The 18,396-nt window shown below is 36.7% G+C and overlaps 1 protein-coding gene across 1 annotated transcript in view; it reads right to left on the bottom strand.

Annotated features, from left to right (window-relative positions):
- CRISPLD2 (cysteine rich secretory protein LCCL domain containing 2) overlaps positions 1-18,396 on the bottom strand; it is an 88,216-nt gene that overhangs the window by 38,159 nt on the left and 31,661 nt on the right. The window contains exons 4-8 of the mRNA XM_053700878.1: positions 17,846-17,978; positions 13,190-13,305; positions 12,567-12,667; positions 3,184-3,348; positions 2,424-2,484 (exon numbers count right to left, since the gene is read on the bottom strand). Of these exons, the coding sequence (XP_053556853.1) occupies positions 2,424-2,484; positions 3,184-3,348; positions 12,567-12,667; positions 13,190-13,305; positions 17,846-17,978 (576 nt within the window). The remainder of the gene's footprint in view (positions 1-2,423; positions 2,485-3,183; positions 3,349-12,566; positions 12,668-13,189; positions 13,306-17,845; positions 17,979-18,396) is intronic.

Here is an 18,396-nt window from a genome sequence, read left to right as displayed (position 1 = left end):
GGGAATTATTATTTGTTTTTCAGCCAGAAAGTGCTTAGGTAAACATTATATTGGGGCAGTTAAACAAAATTCAAAACTTCTCTATTATAATTACACTTTAAATGTTGAATTTTCTGCCCCTTTAAACATCTATTTGTCCTTCTTTACCACTTTCCTCTGCATAGAGTACCTTTCAGGTTTGGTGCTTAGAAATGAATAAAGTGCCTAGCATCCCCCAAGAACCACTAGTGATATCCTTTTGTATTTACTATTTTCTGTACAAAGTCCTGTATAATATGTTGTAGCATTAGAGAACCATACAACATGCTGACATTTACTATTTGCCTCTATAGTCTCCAGAATTATAGGAATAGGACTTACTATATTGCTTGGCTTATTGATGACAGCATATGGAAAAAGAGCAATATTTAGAAGTCATAGTAATGATACTACATGTATCATATTTAAATCATATGCCATACTTGAACCATTACCACTAACCTATTTGAACCATGCTAGCACTAAGTCTTCTAGTTTGTGTTTCTGTGTCAGCACTAGTGAATAATGTTTGGAAAGATAATAAATGTGTTCTGCTAAGTTAGCATCTTGAAATTGATTTCTGACTCAGTATTGAGGCTTCAAGGACTAAACCTTCTTCTTATACCGGTTGAGTTATGCTGTGTTATGTCTCCATGGTAATCTCAGATATATACTGAGAACACCATCTATTAATCTTTTTCTGTGTTTAGTATAAAAGCAAAGAAGGGAAAAAAAAGTGGATTCTGGGAAGAATAAACACTAGCGTTTTACTGCAAGAAAGACTTCCTTTTGATTGCCACTGTGAGAAAAAAAAAATCTTTTTTCTGTAGTGAAAACACATTTTAAAGTTGCTGAAAACCAAGAAAGGCTGTTAATGTGGTAACTATATTTTGGTCTCAATGGTAAACAGAGGCTGTAAAGATAAGCAGGGAAGAGTTGGATCTAATCCAGCAAATTAAAGTGCAGAAGAATCCTAGAATTATTTGGCCAATCTCCCTTCTAGAGTAGCCATTAAGGAATGTTATGACTGCCTGCTTGACCCTGGAATTAAAGGGACATTGCACTGTAATTTTTTCTCCTGCTGGAGTATATTACATTGTTTACAAATAGCTACTTTACCATTATTTTCTCATATGAAATAACTGTTTTTTTCCTGATGAAACCACCATCTATAGGGAAAATATAAATACTGCACCATTCTCTATAGAAAATCTGTGCAAATAAGAGGCAGTAGCAGACCTGAAAGGTTAATGAAACCCAACAGTGTTCTTTCATGATTTAGGTAGAACATACAATTATAAACAACTTTCAAGTTTACTTCTATTATCAAATGTGTTTCATTCTCTTGGTATCATTTGTTGAAGGAGCAGCAATGCATTACTGACTTCTAACTGAACACATGGGTAAGCCAATGACAATCGTACATATATGCAGCCACCAATCAGCAGCTAGAACCTAGATTATTTGCTGTTCCTGAGCTTTTCTAGATAAACATTTCAGCAATACATAACAAGAGAAGGAAGCAAATTAAATAATAGAAGTAAATGAAAGTTGTTAAAATCATGAATGACTAATTATGACTTTACTGTCACTCTAACATTCTAGAAGGAGGTTTTTCCCACTGATTGGAATACGATAAACGCTTATTAGTAGATTTATTAAATGCCGGGCAGACATGATTCGCTGGGACTATTGAGGGTTTGCGTAGTGACCTTCTGCGCCATGCACTAGACAGCTATTGTGAGCACATACTTCATATTTTGTTGAGTCAGGAAAGAGAGGAAGCGATTACAGTGTTTAAGTAATCCAATTGACAAGTTTTAATACACTCACTTCTGGAGTTCAAATAAGTCTCACAAAATGATAGTAAAATGATAGGAGGATCCTAAAAAATGGACAGTTATGGCTACTTGAGGAGTATAGTTATATCTTTATAAACTTTCTAATTAAGTATGACTGGAACAGTTGATTTCTCTATTGGTAACAATAGCCAGGGATAAATGTACAGGTATCATTTAAGGCAATGTTTCTCAACCGCGGTCCTCAAGTACCCCCAACAGGCCAGGTTTTTTAAAATAGCTGAACTAGTGCACAGGTGAAGTAATCAGCTTATCAGTAACCATGGTTACTAACCTGCTCTCATACATCAGCTGACTGTTTCACCTGTGCATAAAAACTCGGCCTGTTGGGGCTAATTGAGGACCGCGGTTGAGAAACAATGTTCTAAGCTAATGTCCCCATGCGTTTTCTCCTTAACTTGCCCAGTTTACACTATACCATTTTGTGAAAGGGGAAGGAGATTATTTCAATAATTAACTGTACTAGTGAATGTAACTATTTAAATAAAGGTATATACTATAATGCATATAAAAATATTAAATAAATATCCTGTAGTCCCTTTGTACCTGTTGCAGGTTGATCCTTTGCATTTGTCTCTCATCTTTGTCTCACACTTGACAACTTGAGCTAGGGAAATAAAAGAGATATTAGGAGAATCATTTATAGCAGAAGCATGAATACGGAGGTGGTTAATGCTTCAAATACTTTGTTACAATGTGTGATTATTTTTTTATTTTTTTTACCAGAAATAAAATATAGTGACAGTAAAATTACTAATTTTGAGAGGTCAATAAATGTTTTTCTATATATGTAAAAGTTACTATTTGGACACCATAGCTTTCTCCAACATTTTTACTAATATTTTTCACACTTGTTATTAACTGGATGGTTGACATGAACTGAGGAAATCTAAGTATGTACTCACTGAGTGGTTTTGTGCTCTTGTTATCATTGATACAAAAAGGAAGGCTCAGATGGGAATAATTGTGAACCTTCATCTATTACCAGTAATACACATAAAACAGAACTGAAATCCCCTCTCATTCCCTTCCTGTCTCACAAGATGCTATTTACAAGAAGAAGGGTTTCTGATAGGAACAACCACCAACAAAGAACTAATACTTTATCTTCATTGTATCTTGAAAATGTAAAATATATGTCCAAATCATTAATTTTTTTTACATTATCCTGACAATTTAAATTTGTTATGTTGAGAAAAACTTTATTTATGTAACATCTACTTGAGTCAATTCTACACATGCTTGACGAACATAAGATGTAAAGTTGTGAACATTTACCCAAACCAGTATAAATAAAATATCTTACTCATTAAATTGTTTGTGGAGGTTTGTGTCGTTTTTGGCACCACTTTTGGCACCACTTTTGGTTTGTTAATTTTCTCTTCCACCCAAACATGAGTTTCTTCTGGAACACGAGGAACTTCTACTTCATTGGTCTCATCAGTCTCCACAATACCACTGTATTTTTCAGCTATACAAATAAATAATAATATATAATAAAGTTGTGATAGGTATTGACTTCTTCAATTAAATTAAAGAGAAATCAAGGTCGAAATTACACTTTAATGATTCTGAAAGTTCATGCAATTTAAAAAAAAAAAGCTTTCCAGTTTATTTCAATTATCATACTAACTTCTCTTCATGACCTTCATTGAAGGGCACTTGTCATGAGCAATATACAGCAGCAGTTTTAGACATAGTTCTGTACACTCTTTCCAATTACCTATTGTGCTTAATAAATGTGCACGCTACTTACCTAGGTATGCTCATAAGAGAACAAAGTACATTTAATAACAGTAGTATATTGGAAAGCTTTTTTCTTTTAAAATTGCATGCTTTCTACATAATTTTCACTTTTGTGTCTCTTTAACACATTGACTGTCCAGTAATTAAAGATTACGTACATTTTTCTTCCAGGAGGATCATATTGAACTCTATTTATTATAATCAAATAAATGTGCTTTACGGCTAATGTTTTAAACTACTACCAGATACACTGAAGACCTCTTCAGACCTTGTAAGATAGTCAACTTCAAGATATTGGGCCAGATTATGGGTGGAATGCTGTTTATCGATCCCACTCTTGCGTTAACTCTTCTAGAAGTAAGATTTTTGTGCTTGTCCGGTTGCGTGTGTATTACAAGTTGAAAGTAAAAAGTTTTCACAAAAGTGCTAACCCAACGGGTGTAAAAAGCCAAACTTAGAATATCGCAACCACATTAACATATTCCACCATAGATTTCAGTGGAGTGGGAAAAACACACTTACTCGTGTGTTTTCTCAAGTGCACTAACCCAACATGAAATATTAATATTTCACATTCCAATTTTCTTCAAATATAAGCATATGCTCTATTTATTCATAAATAAATATTTCTATACACATCTGAGGGTTTTTTGGCACCAATACATTAGCAGCAGATCCTTTAAGTCCGGCAAGTTGCAAGGTGGATCGGATTTCTTGTTCCAGCACATCCCACAGATGCTCAATCGGATTAAGATCTGGGGAATTTGGAGGCTAGGCAAGACTTTGAACTCTTTGTCATAAACCTCAAACAATTCCTAATTAATTTTTGCAGCATGGCAGGGTGCATTATCCTGCTGAAAGAGGCCACTGCCATCAAGGAACACCATTGCCCCGAATAGGTGTACGTGGTCTGCAACAATCTCTAGATATGTGGTACATGTCAAAGTAACATCCACATGAATGCCAGGGCCCAAGGTTTCCCAGCAGAACATTGGCCACTGCCTCCTCCAGCCTGCCTTCCCATTGTGCATCCTGCTTCTATCACTTCCCCAGGTAAACAAGGCACCCGGCCGTCCATCTGATCTAAACGAAAACGTGATTCATCAGATCAGGCAACCTTCTTCCATTGCTCCATGGTCCAGTTTTGATGCTCACGTACCTATTGAAGGTGGGGTCATCATGGGCACTGTGTGTTCTGTTCACTTTTTTATCATGGCCAACTTTAATTTTTTTTCAGCAATTTCAGCTACAGCAGCTCTTCTACGTGATCAGATCAGGCGGGCTAGCCTTTGCTCCTCACGTGCATCAATGAGCCTTGGGCGCCCATGACCCTGAAATCGGTTCACCAGTTGTCCTTCCTTGCACCACTTTTGGTAGGTACTAACCATTGCATACCAGGAACACCCCACAAGACTTGTCGTTTTGGAGATGCTCTGACCCAGTAGTCTAGTCATCACTATTTGGCACTTGTTAAAGTCACTTGCCCATTTTCCTGCTTCCAACATGATAACTAACTGTTCCATTGCTGCCTAATATATCCCACCCCTTGAGAGGTGCCATTGTGACAATATAATCAATGTTATTCACTTCACCTGTCAGTGGTTTTAATGTTGTAGCTGATCAGTGTATATATATATATATATATATATATATATATATTTACAGATATATATAGGAATATCTACTTAAAAATACTTAAAACATATTCCCTTAAGAATATTGGAATGTGAAATATTTACAGTAAATACGTAGTTAAATACAATTATTAAATATGAATATTGAATATTTATGATTTTAAATGATTTCAGCTACTTGACTGCAAAGGGCTCCAATGCACATATATGTCTATATATGTCTGTAAATACATATATACAGATATGCATTTATAAATACATATGTGCACACACACATATATATATATATATATATATATATATATATATATATATATATATATGTATACATATTTAGACATGTATATCTATGTATCTTTGTTAAGTCCTTTTTTGCCAAACTCCTGAGACCTCATATCTTTGAGACCTTATAACTTTTGATGCAATTTTTTTGAAGTTTTTACTATCCCAACGTGTGTTAAATTCAAATGAGCTCAAGCGATGCATTTACTTTCAACCTGTACTTCCAACGTGAGAAAAGAACTGCCATAAACCCATTTTCACTTGCATGCAACAGTTAGTGCACGACTTGTAATCTAGCCCCTGGTTTCTCAACAGCCGGGCCGTGGCCCAGTACCGGGCCGTGATAGCCCTGATGGTGGGCCCCGACCTGTCATGCCCCCACTGCACACTCTTACCCCACTGCACACCAGGGGCAGACTGATACCAATCAAGGCCACAGGAACACTGTCTCACACTGACCAAAAATGTATTCAATTTTATGCAACTGAACATGGTAGCCTCCCTGCCCTGCCCCCAACAGGCCCCTCAACCTCCAGAGCCAGGGCCTCCAACATTAAGGACCAGAGAAAGGGCACCCAACCCCCCGGGCCAGACCGCACTAGCCCATTAAAAGCACAGAAATACACGTGACATCAAATTTTTTAAATCTAAAATAATTCAGCTAAAAGGCGGCTAAACTCAAACATATTCTATCATGTAGATAAGGTAGCTGCATGAAAAAAATGTTCAGTAAAAGACAAATTTGAATTGAAACTAATAATTCTTTATTGCTGTTGCTAATATAACAAGAATATGTTGATTTATTTAGGGCAGCACATAAGTATTTTGAAAAAAAAAATAGATTTTAAACGTCCTTCTTTAAATCTAACAAATAGCAAAAGTTAATTAAATTGTCCCTTTAAAGCTATTTACATACTACATATTCCAGTTATGTATGGCATACAGTTATATCTAGGTAATATTACTTTAAATGTCTTGTCTGTCAATCAATCAATCAGTTACTATCAATGCAGGTTATAGAAATAACAGGCAAAATGTCAAAATATGAAATCATACATCTCAGGTTGCTAATAAATTTTGTAGGTGCATCATAACAGGAGAATTTTTTTTTGTAGAACGTTCAGTTAAATAACTTGTTCATTCCAAGCTCTTAAAAAATATCAATCTATGTTATGCATATTACATTTTACTGCTAGATTTTATGGCAAATTTTTATATATAAAATCTTAATGAAAATTACAGCAGAAACCACATAATTTGTAGTGTTCAAGGAATCCCTGACTGATGACGATTTGTGTCTGGATCGAACAAGGGTTTGCAATTTTATTAAAATAATAATGAAACTTAATTATTATAGAATGTAAAATCATGTGTTAAATATTTGGTTGCTGGGCAGCCATAGCCACTTTTGATAATGCCAAGTTGAGCTTTTCCAGATTTTCTTTTGGACCACTTGTTCTGAGTTATGGAACAAGCTTCGAACTAACTGCTTTTACAGCTGATTAAACAATTCCCCCTCAACTTCTCTTCACACCCATTCAGGGAAATGGGTATTAAAGTTGATAGAGCTTCAAAAACCACCATTGACAACTGTTCCAGAGTGGAGAGGAAGTCTAATAACTGCAATTTATTCACACCTTTTCACTTAAAGGGGGCTCGAAAAGAGAAGAGTGTTTGAAGGAGACAGCTTCCCTGAAATAATTATGACACTTCATAATTTCCACTTTAAATAGCTACACTTGTGGCCAACTTAAATCTCAGGTCAGCTATTAAACTACTGATGTGCTGGCTTACCATGATGTAATATCACAGATATTGAACCACATATTTTTTTGTGGAGAGACAATATTTGAGTCTACTGAGTAATTGCTTATATTCAATCACAGACTGACCTAATTCTGTGTCATTTTCAGCACTAGATGTTAGTCTATTAATAATGAAAGTAATAATAAAAATTATTCATTTAAATAATATTTCATAGGACTTCCGGTGGGTGGCGTCCCAAGATGGCTGCATTCCTCTGAAGCTCCGAGAACTCTGGAGAAAGAAAACCCTTAAGCAGCCCTAACCCATTGCCATCTGCATATCTCTTGACAGCTACGTGTCCGAGAACCAAGGCAGATAGAGAAACTACCATCTTCTCTCCCACGGAGGTCATATTTAAAGTAAAAAGCCGTTTGGCATAGTGGCGTGTCCTCAAGCGCCACACTGTACATAGTAATCCTCATAGAATTGTATTTGCTAGTTTCCTCCCTGATGGAGGCAGAAAACTATGTCACCACACAGTTACTCAAAACTTTCCTGCCTATATTTGATCGCTTATCCTTCAGTTTTAAAACTTTGCACAAAGCGATTCACCTAGCTGGAGGGGCCTATGCTAAAGAACTTGACCCTGGGAATAAGCAAATCTGCCTCTCGGTGCGAGACCCGCAACACCTACCCCCCACACATCTACAGGGGTCCGTTGCACCTGATGACCCAGCAATCCTTTCCTCGGACTGGGCCGAGAGATATCTGCCTTGCCGGATGAAGCAGGCTTTGCACGCATTGCACTCAGCCGCTGTGGCTACTATGACACTGGAGAGGCTCCGTGGAGCCTGTGGATTAGATGCCCCAGCGGAGGACTTGACCCTGAACACCGAGAGGCAAGACATAGAATCGTTACCTATCTCTGAGCCGTTGGAGGACTTATTCATTGCACGGGCTGGAAATTTGGCCCCCGGAATTGATGACGATCCTTCGGATGCCTCACAACCCTCAAGTCATGGCACACGGTGGACCCTTACCGCAACACCACTTGGGATCTCTGCATTTGCGGGAGGCGCAGTTATGTTTTTCCTCCGGCGCATGCAGTTGTCAAGTGGATTACCTCTCCTATACTGCTCAGTCCATCGAGCAAGCTGGCTGCCTGACTGTTGTTCCTCGGAAGTGCCTGGATTCACTCGCAAAGCAAGAGGCATCGGCTAGTACCCCTCTCCCAGACTATCTCACACATCATTATGCCGGATCCCCTCTCAACACTGATCTACAGCGGGAGGAAAATGTGTGATTGGTACAATCTACGGTTGGTGGTGTGTGCTGATCTGGTTAGCTAGTTATTTTTTCCCACCATACAGTTTGGACTTGTATAAACCGGATCACTTTATTTAAATAATCACGCTACAAGTATCTTCATGGTCATTACCATCCTAGGGGTGCTTTGGTTACTCAACTGGGGTATAAGTATTTGATAGCCATGACTTTGTTATGTTCTTTCAGCCTCAATAGATGTCCGCTTTTGAGCTCACTGTATAATCTCCATAATGTTTGTTATTAACGTTGTCAGTGTCTCTGAGCATCTCACGCAGGCAGCATCTAGATGTATCACGCTTTGAATCATTTTATACAGTGAGAGCTGTCTGCTTTTATGTAAAACTACTATTACACTCAGAAGGGATCTTGGTACTTATACCCTGTTTATTTGTCTGTTTGTTTTATGTTTTGTTATTTTTTGTTTGTTAGTTTGATTTAGGCTTAGTTTAATCAAGTTTAAAATTAGAGAGTTTAGGGGGCAAATGGTGAAAAATCCTTGGCAATATAACTGTGAATTGACCAGAACTGCTTATATTCTTGAAATCCTTGTCTTATATTTTCATCTGTTACCTAACACATGCTGTCATTGCAATTTTTGCTGTAAACCTAGATCCGGTACAACGTTGAACTATTTTTATGTAATGTTTTATTATGATTTTAGCTTAGTTTTATTATTATTATTCTCTTGCCTCCTAACTCTTCTCAATAGGTTCCATCACCCTGCTAAAGGCCGGATAGGGCTATTTCACATGTACTCTAGTCATCCCCAATAGCGTTGTCCATGATATATATTATAAGCCATTTGCAGTGAAGCCTGTACTTAAGGGAGTCGCAATTTAATATCAGTGTAATTTAACTTTAACCACATTTTAAATAAAAGCATATCCGGGCTGATAGTATGAGCATTGCCACTACTACTTTTTTTTAAGGTTTATTCTGGAATCCAAAATGTCCCACCAAGCGCAATTTTAGTCACTTATTCATATAGGTTACTTGGTGGATTAGGCGCGTACATATTATGCGCGCTCGGATCCCCTTGGCTAGCCGCTAAACTACTGGTTACCATAGGAGAAGTACGGGCTTGTATAACTCACTAATAGAATCGGATATACTCTAATAACGCTCTTATCAATTTCTCGATAGATTAATTGTTTAATTAACTCCACAAGCTTGCTTACCTTGCAATACTGGGTAACTTCTATATTGCCCTCCCTCCTATACATGTACTGGGGATGGCACACTTTTGACACCTTTGGGTCAAGTAGGGAAGTATCTAGTTTAGATATTTAAGTTAAGTTGATGTGTTGTTTTGTTTATTATTATAGTAAAAATATAAGAGACACAGGTTACATATGAACAGATACATGACTAATTTGGTAAAGCTTCGTGTACACAGACTTATCTATTTTGAACAAGGTAGAGGGGCTATAATGATGGTTATTGATAGAAAACGGAAATACAATCTGCAGCCCTTCTCTGATATGTGATAACAATTATACCGTACCTTTTGATATCTTCAATACCTATTTCATATATGCACTGTGAATTGTTTATGATTTTTTATTTTTTTTACTCTGTACACGCATACAATTGTTTAACTGTACCTGTGTTTCTTCAATAAAAAGAGATTTTTTAAAAAAAAAAAATATTTCATATTAGTGGTATTATTTGTATTATTCTCAAGGGGGCAAAACTGTTTAGACTGTGAATACAGACAAAACACTTAAAGGGGCAGTCTACTCAAGGATTTTTATTGTTTAAAAAGATACATAATCCCTTTATTACCCATTCCCTAGTTTTGCATTAGTAACACTGTTATATTAACACACTTTTTACCTCTGTGATAACCTTGTTTATAAGCCTCTTCAGAATGCCCCCTTATCTTAGTTCTTTTGATAGACATGCATTTTAGCCAATCAGTGCAGAAGCTGAAATAACTCCACGGGAGTGACCACAATGTTATCTGTATGAACTAACAGTGTCTAACTGTCAAAAAATGCTCTGAGATAAGAGGCAGTTCAACTGCTTAGAAATAAGCATATAAGCCTACCTAGGGTTAGCTTTCCACAAAGAATACAAAGAAAGCAAAGCAAATTTGATGATAAAAGTACATTGGAAAGTTGTTTAAAATTGCATGCCCCATCTGATTCATGAAAGTTTATTTTTGACTAAACAGTCCCTTTAACAATGCTCAAATTGATACTAAAATGAATATGACAAACATGTTGCTTACTGGATGATAGCGAAACCCTGATAGCTCTATTGGACTTTGGTTCACCTCCAAACGCATAAACATATGCAAAATATTGTGAAATATTCTCTTTTGGATTCAACTCACAAACAGACTTTTAATTAGCTTGATAAATAATAGTTGTTACTCTAATGCAACATAATTGTTTTCGCAGATGTAGAGATACCAATGTGTGAGAGCAACATTCCCAGAATACCAAAACTGGATTTAGTTCAGCAGTAGCGTTTGATGGTTTAATTGATACAAGGTTTACACAATACAAAAAGGCTAAATTACCTTATAATATTGACTGGAAAGAGCAATAGAATGTAATGATAAAAAAAACATCTGAAAGGGTTTAACTTGGTGCAGGAGGAAGGTATATTTTAGTGACATGTTTCAGAAGCTGAGGGGACAGGTTAAATTTATATTACAGTATTATTATTTTATTTATTTATTCTGAAATTGTACTCAGTTAATAGTTTTGCCAAGATTAATTCTAGAAAACGTTTGTGCTGCATGTAAAAATGAAGTCCTTAGTTAAGGTAACAGTACAAATTATCTGAACCTGTAGTTTTATTAAAGGGTTGTAGAAAAATTCCACATATCAATAAACTATATATTTAACACATTTAATTCAGGTATTAAGAGTTATAAATAAGTATTAACGCAACAACATTTTTGCCAATGAAGCAGGAGCAAGTGAGTGGTTATATACACCCAGTTGTTTGTCTTTATTTTCTGAACAATGCAAATGTTAGATGTGTAAAATAATTTCTGTTTTCAGTTCTGTGTGTGTTACCTTTGTGATGCTATGGTGGGTTACAAGGACCTGACGCATCAACTGTTCTCCAAGTGAGCCCATAGCATTCTTAGGGCTTTAGTTAGGCACAAGCAAATTGTATTAGGTTAAAGGGACACAAACCACTTACCTGAATCAGATAGAAGATACAATTTTAAACGACTTTCCAATTTATTTCTATTATCAAGTTTGCATATTTCTTTACACAACTGGGAATTAACTGAACACATTGGTTGAGCCAATAACAAGAGGCATATATGTGCAGCCACCTATCAGTAGTTAGCTCCCTGTAGTGGATTGCTGCTCATAAGCCTACCTAGATATGCTTTTTAACAAAGGATACGAAGAGAATAAATACATTGGTAAAATAGAAATACATTGGAAAATTTAAAATTGTATGCTCTATTAGAAATCAGGAAAGTTTCATTTTGAATTTTGTGTCCCTTTATTTTATTTTTAATTTCACAAACAATCACTAAATAGCTTTAAATATTTTTGTATGAAACTACAGGCTGTATTACTGTTCTTTGTATTAGAAATTACATGATTTTTAACAGCCACGTGCGTGTGGGATAATATGTTAAACAATGATGAACTATAAACAACATGCCTAGTGAGCAGTGACTGTCTTCCAAAAAAGTTAGGAGCCAAGTATGGTGGCATCTATTTTTTTACCATGGAGTCTAGCCCAGCAGTCTCACAGGTTCTTCACATGCTCCTTTCATGTATGCTCCCCCGCCTGTTGACATTGCTGATTGGTCAACCCATGGTTAAGCTCAAACACAGTGGAAACCTAACACTGCTGAACTATTTACAGGGATATTATAGGCTGCCTTTATGCTGCTAGTATGAGAGCATACCAAACTCCCTCAAAGGGGGGAACTATTGCTACATGCGCGGAATGAACCTGGCATGAAACTTACCTTTGTAGCAAAGGTTGTTCTTGCAATTACCCCCATAGCTGGGAGGGCATTCAGAGCAAGGTCTTCCATTTTTGTAAGGGGCTTCCCCTATCCAGTTACCCCTGTAATAAAAATGAAAAAAGTTAAACTCACACATCTGTCATAAACGTCCACTGTAAGTAGCGCTTCAGTCTTTGGAAACTGAGAGAGGTAGCTATGAATGCTCCTACTGTCAGGCATGATGACAGATTGCAGAGATGATGGGAATAAGCTGTGACTGCCTACTTCATGAATGGATAGTACATGTTTTGAAGCAAAAAGAAAACATAGCAGATGAAAAAGCCAACAAGATTAACATTTTCATTTCATCCACAAAAAAAAGATCTTGATCTGGTGTGAATATTGCATTATTACAATCACTTGTGTTATAAGAGCTCTTATTTTCAGCAATGTCATTTTATAGAAAGATTTAAACAAATCAAATGCTCACACTGTACATGAAAATCATTTACCAAGTCATTTTTCCAGGGAAAGGCAGGGTGTAAAGCATACTGACGCCAAACTAAATTACCCTACTGGAATTACACAATAATGTTTCCTAGGCAAGAAGCCCCAGTATAATGCATTAGTATTAGTGCCCTTACTTTGGAGAGTAGTTGCAGACCAGGTATACAGCATTTTCCCATATTTCCCCCCACACATTCATGCGTTTACAGACATTCACCGCACAGCCGACTTTGTTGGTGGTAGCCCAGACAATCTGAAATGAAAAAAAAAAACACCATAATAAGTTAAACAAGCTGCTAAGGATAATTATGTCATGTATGAAGGTCAGATTTCTTTGCAAAATGGGAGAACATGTATTTAAAGGGACACTGAACCCAAATTTTTTTCTTTTGTAATTCAGAAAGAGCATGCAATTTTAAGCAACTTTCTAATTTACTCCTATTTTCACTTTTTCTTCATTCTCTTGCTATCATTATTTGAAAAAAAGGCATCTAAGCTTTTTTTGGTTTCAGAACTCTGGACAGCACTTTATTATTGGTGGATGAATGTATCCACCAATCAGCAAGGACAACCCAGGATGTTCACCAAAAATGGGCCGGCATCTAAACTTACATTCTTGCATTTCAAATAAAGATACCAAGAGAATGAAGAAAATTTGATAATAGGAGTAAATTAGAAAGTTGCTTAAAATTTCATGCTCTATCTGAATCACGGAAGAAAAATTTTGGTTACAGTGTCCCTTTAAGGAATTATAAAAGATGACACTGTAAATCCATGGAAATATTGTTTGAATAATAAACACCACTTAACTTGTATCAACATTCAAAGAAGCTTCTATTTTGTACATTATGGCTTAAAGGGACATACAAATAGCACTACAGATAGCGCAAAATGACGATTATGACAACTTTTAAATGTATTTACTAAAAATTGTTATTCTTCTACACATAACTATGCCTTCCACTAGATGTAATAGACGGGGTTTTCCAATGACACTAAGCATTTGATTCGCTTCTCTGATCTGAGATTGGCTTCAGAGGGGAGTGTAGAGACTTTTTTTATAATACATTGCAAAATTGTAATAATCAGTGTACTGGGCTACATGGCTGCATTTTCATTGACACATATGTCTCCTTAGTTATCCAAAACATTCTGGCAAGAGACTATTTCCTGTCAGTATGTAAATTCAGTACTTCCAAAGTAGGATGACATTAGGATATTAAATTCCATGTTAACAAAAGGGGGAAATGTTTATCATGAATAGTTGTCTGTTTCTTCTATTAAAGTGATCAGCTAAATTCACAAAACAAAGAGATCTGTGTGTTGTTACATGTATATATTTTATTCTTATTAATTACATAGTTTTTCATAAATATACTATTTATTAAAGTGTTTTCCCAAATGGAATACAACATATTTAAGAGTGCAGTCTTGAAATAAATAATAGTTTTTTTACCCAACTTAAAGGGACATAAAACAAGTTGGGATACAGACAAAATATAATATGTACTTTAATTACATTACCTGCAAATGTATACTGCAAGTACCTGCCATTAACCCTTTTTAGTTTCTGAATTGTACAGCTCTAACTCCCCCCCTCCCCACCCCACACACACACACATTTCCTTCTATGGCTGTATCTATATATATTGTTGTTTGGTAGAATACAAAAATGCATAGGGATTATCTGCTGGAGCATACCTAGAAGCTGTGACTCAATTGAAATACAATGCCTGTGTCTAAACACTGATAAGGGGGGTGGAGTTGGATTCTCGAGGCAGCTTACTTATGTTATTCATTTTGCTTATTTTTGAAAATTATTAATACTTGCCAGCAATTTTTCAAAAATTTTTTTAATGCAAACTATTTTTAATTAACCCCTTAATGACCACAGCACTTTTCCATTTTCTGTCCGTTTGGGACCAAGGCTATTTTTACATTTTTGCGGTGTTTGTGTTTAGCTGTAATTTTCCTCTTACTCATTTACTGTACCCACACATATTATATAACGTTTTTCTCGCCATTAAATGGACTTTCTAAAGATACCATTATTTTCATCATATCTTATAATTTACTATAAAAAAAATTATAAAATATGAGGAAAAATTGAAAAAAACCCCACTTTTTCTAACTTTGACCCCCAAAATCTGTTACATATCTACAACCACCAAAAAACACCTATGCTAAATAGTTTCTAAATTTTGTCCTGAGTTTAGAAATACCCAATGTTTACATGTTCTTTGCTTTTTTTGCAAGTTATAGGGCAATAAATACAAGTAGCACTTTGCTATTTCCAAGCCATTATTTTTTCAAAATTAGCGCTAGTTACATTAGAACACTGATATCTTTCAGGAATCTCTGAATATCCATCGACATGTATATATATTTTTTTAGTAGACAACCCAAAGTATTGATCTAGGCCCATTTTGGTATATTTCATGCCACCATTTCACCGCCAAATGCGATCAAATAAAAAAAAATGTTCACTTTTTCACAAATTTTTTCACAAACTTTGGGTTTCTCACTGAAATTATTTACAAACAGCTTGTGCAATTATGGCACAAATGGTTGTAAATTCTTCTCTGGGATCCCCTTTGTTCAGAAATAGCATACTTATATGGCTTTGGTGTTGCTTTTTGGTAATTAGAATGCCACTAAATGCCACTGCGCACCGCACGTGTATTATGCCCAGCAGTGAAGGGGTTAATTAGGGAGCATGTAGGGAGCTTTTTGGGGTAATTTTAGCTTTAGTGTAGTAGACAACCCCAAGTATTGATCTAGGCCCATTTTGGTATATTTCATGCCACCATTTCACCGCCAAATGCGATCAAATTAAAAAAAAACGTTAAATTTTTCACAATTTTAGGTTTCTCACTGAAATCATTTACAAACAGCTTGTGCAGTTATGGCACAAATGGTTGTAAATGCTTCTCTGGGATCCCCTTTGTTCAGAAATAGCAGACATATATGGCTTTGGCGTTGCTTTTTGGTATTTTGAAGGCCGCTAAATGCCGCTGCGCATCACACGTGTATTATGGCTAGCAATGAAGGGGTTAATTAGGTAGCTTGTAGGGAGCTTGCAGGGTTAATATTAGATTTAGTGTAGAGCTCAGCCTCCCACCTGAAACATCAGACCCCCTGATCCCTCCCAAACAGCTCTCTTCCCTCCCCCACCCCACAATTGTCCCCGCCATCTTAAGTACTGGCAGAAAGTCTGCCAGTACTAAAATAAAAGCTATATTTGTTTTTTTTGGTGGGTTTTTTTTAAAGCATATTTACATATGCTGCTGTGTACTATCCCCCCTTACCCCCCAACCTCACTGATCCCCCCCAAACAGCTCTATAACCCTCCCACTCTAACTTAATGGGCGCCATCTTGGGTACTGGCAGCTGTCTGCCAGTACCCAGTTTAGAAGAAAAAATGTTTTTTTTTTTACATTTTTTAATCTTTTCTGTAGTGTAGCTTCCCCCCCACACAAAACCAACCCCCCACCCCTCCACAATCTCTTTTTGTGTGTTTTTTTGTGCCACTTTAGGTAACTTTAGTTTAGGTAACTTTTTAATAATTTTCCGTAGTGTAGCGGTTCCCACCACGCGTGCGCCCACCACCCTCCGTGCACGTCCGTGCGCGCCCCCCGACGGTCCCGCCCCCGATCCCGCCCCCCTTGAAGTCACACGGCACACCGATGGCCGCCCACCCGCCTCCCAAGTCGGCTCCCACCCACCAACGATACCGGCCATCGATGTCCGGTGCAGAGAGGGCCACAGAGTGGCTCTCTCTGCATCGGATGGCCATGTAAGGTTATTGCAGGATGCCTCCATATCGAGGCATCACTGCAATAACCGGAAAGCAGCTGGAAGCGAGCAGGATCGCTTCCAGCTGCTTTCCACACCGAGGACGTGCAGGGTACGTCCTCAGGTGTTAACTGCCTTTTTTTTGAGGACGTACCCTGCACGTCCTCGGTCATTAAGGGGTTAATTAGCCCTTTTAGGATATGCACAGATCTCAACCTGTTTTATGTCCCTTTAATGGTGCCCAAAGGATGAAGGACTCATTTGGCTCTATCAGGGCTTGGATATACAAAAAGCATGTGGTTTGATCAGGTATTGCCGTAAGCTGATTCATTATATGTGCCGTCTCATCACCTTCATTTTAGTTATAAAACTCCAAAATACATTTTATATGACCATAAACTGTATATATTTAAAGGGACATGAAACCCAACATTTTTATGTCATGATTCAGATAGAGCATACCATTTGAAACAACTTTTCAATTTACTTCTATTAGCTAATTTGCTTCCTTCTCTTGGTAGCCTTTGTTGAAAAGCATATCTTGATAGGCTCAGGAGCTTGCAGCTAGCTGCTGATTGGTGGCTAAACATGTATGCTCATCTTCATTGGCTTACAAATGTGTTCAGCAAGTTCACAGGAGTGCATTGCTGCTTCTTCAATAAACAATACCAAGAGGAAGCAAAAGTGTTGATTGAAGTAAATTGGAAGGTTGTTTAAAAAATGTATAACCTATCTGAATCATGAAAAAAAATGTTATGGGTTTAATGTCCCTTTAACTGCTCACCCATGTCAGAAAACTAGTTTTCAATTCTTAATCTAGGAATTAGAAAATGATATAACCTACATTAGATTTGCTAGTTCTGGCACATTGCTCAATTCTTACATGACAAATATATGGTGTTAGAGATGTGGATGATGCGTTGTTATGTATTTCTATATATATATATATGTTCCCAAAGTTTTTATCCCTTAATACTGATCTGAAGACAATACCTCACCTGAGTATAATGAGTGCACATAGGTCCTGAGCACTTCTCAGGACACCAAGGGTTGCATTCATGGGGATAGGGGTATGTATAATCCTTAACCTCATCATACCAGGATTGGACATGGAATGCTGGAGAGCGATACCTTATTTAACAGAAAAATGACAAGAAATTTACATTTTATTTCTGGTCATATAAAGTGGAGCTCACTCATTTTATAAAGGACAAACTTATTTATTTATTTTTTTGCAAGCTCATTAAAAACTTAAAGTGATACTGAACCCACATTTTTTCTTGTATAATTCAGATAGAGCATGCAATTTTAAGCAACTTTTTAATTTACTCCTATTATCAAGTTTTCTTCATTCTCTTTCTTATTTTTTTTTTCTTTTTAAAAGAAGGCATCTATGCTAAGGAGCCAGTCAATATTTGGTTCAGGACACCAGACAGCACTTGTTTATTGGTGGGTGAATTTATCCACCAATCAGCAAGAACAGCCCAGGTTTTGAACCAAAAATGGTCCGGCTTCTAAACTTACATTCTTCCTTTTCAAATAAAGATAC

This window comes from Bombina bombina, chromosome 1 (genome assembly GCF_027579735.1).
Source record: "Bombina bombina isolate aBomBom1 chromosome 1, aBomBom1.pri, whole genome shotgun sequence".
In the NCBI taxonomy this organism is placed as follows: domain Eukaryota; kingdom Metazoa; phylum Chordata; class Amphibia; order Anura; family Bombinatoridae; genus Bombina; species Bombina bombina.
This window is presented reverse-complemented; position numbering and strand designations above follow the sequence as displayed.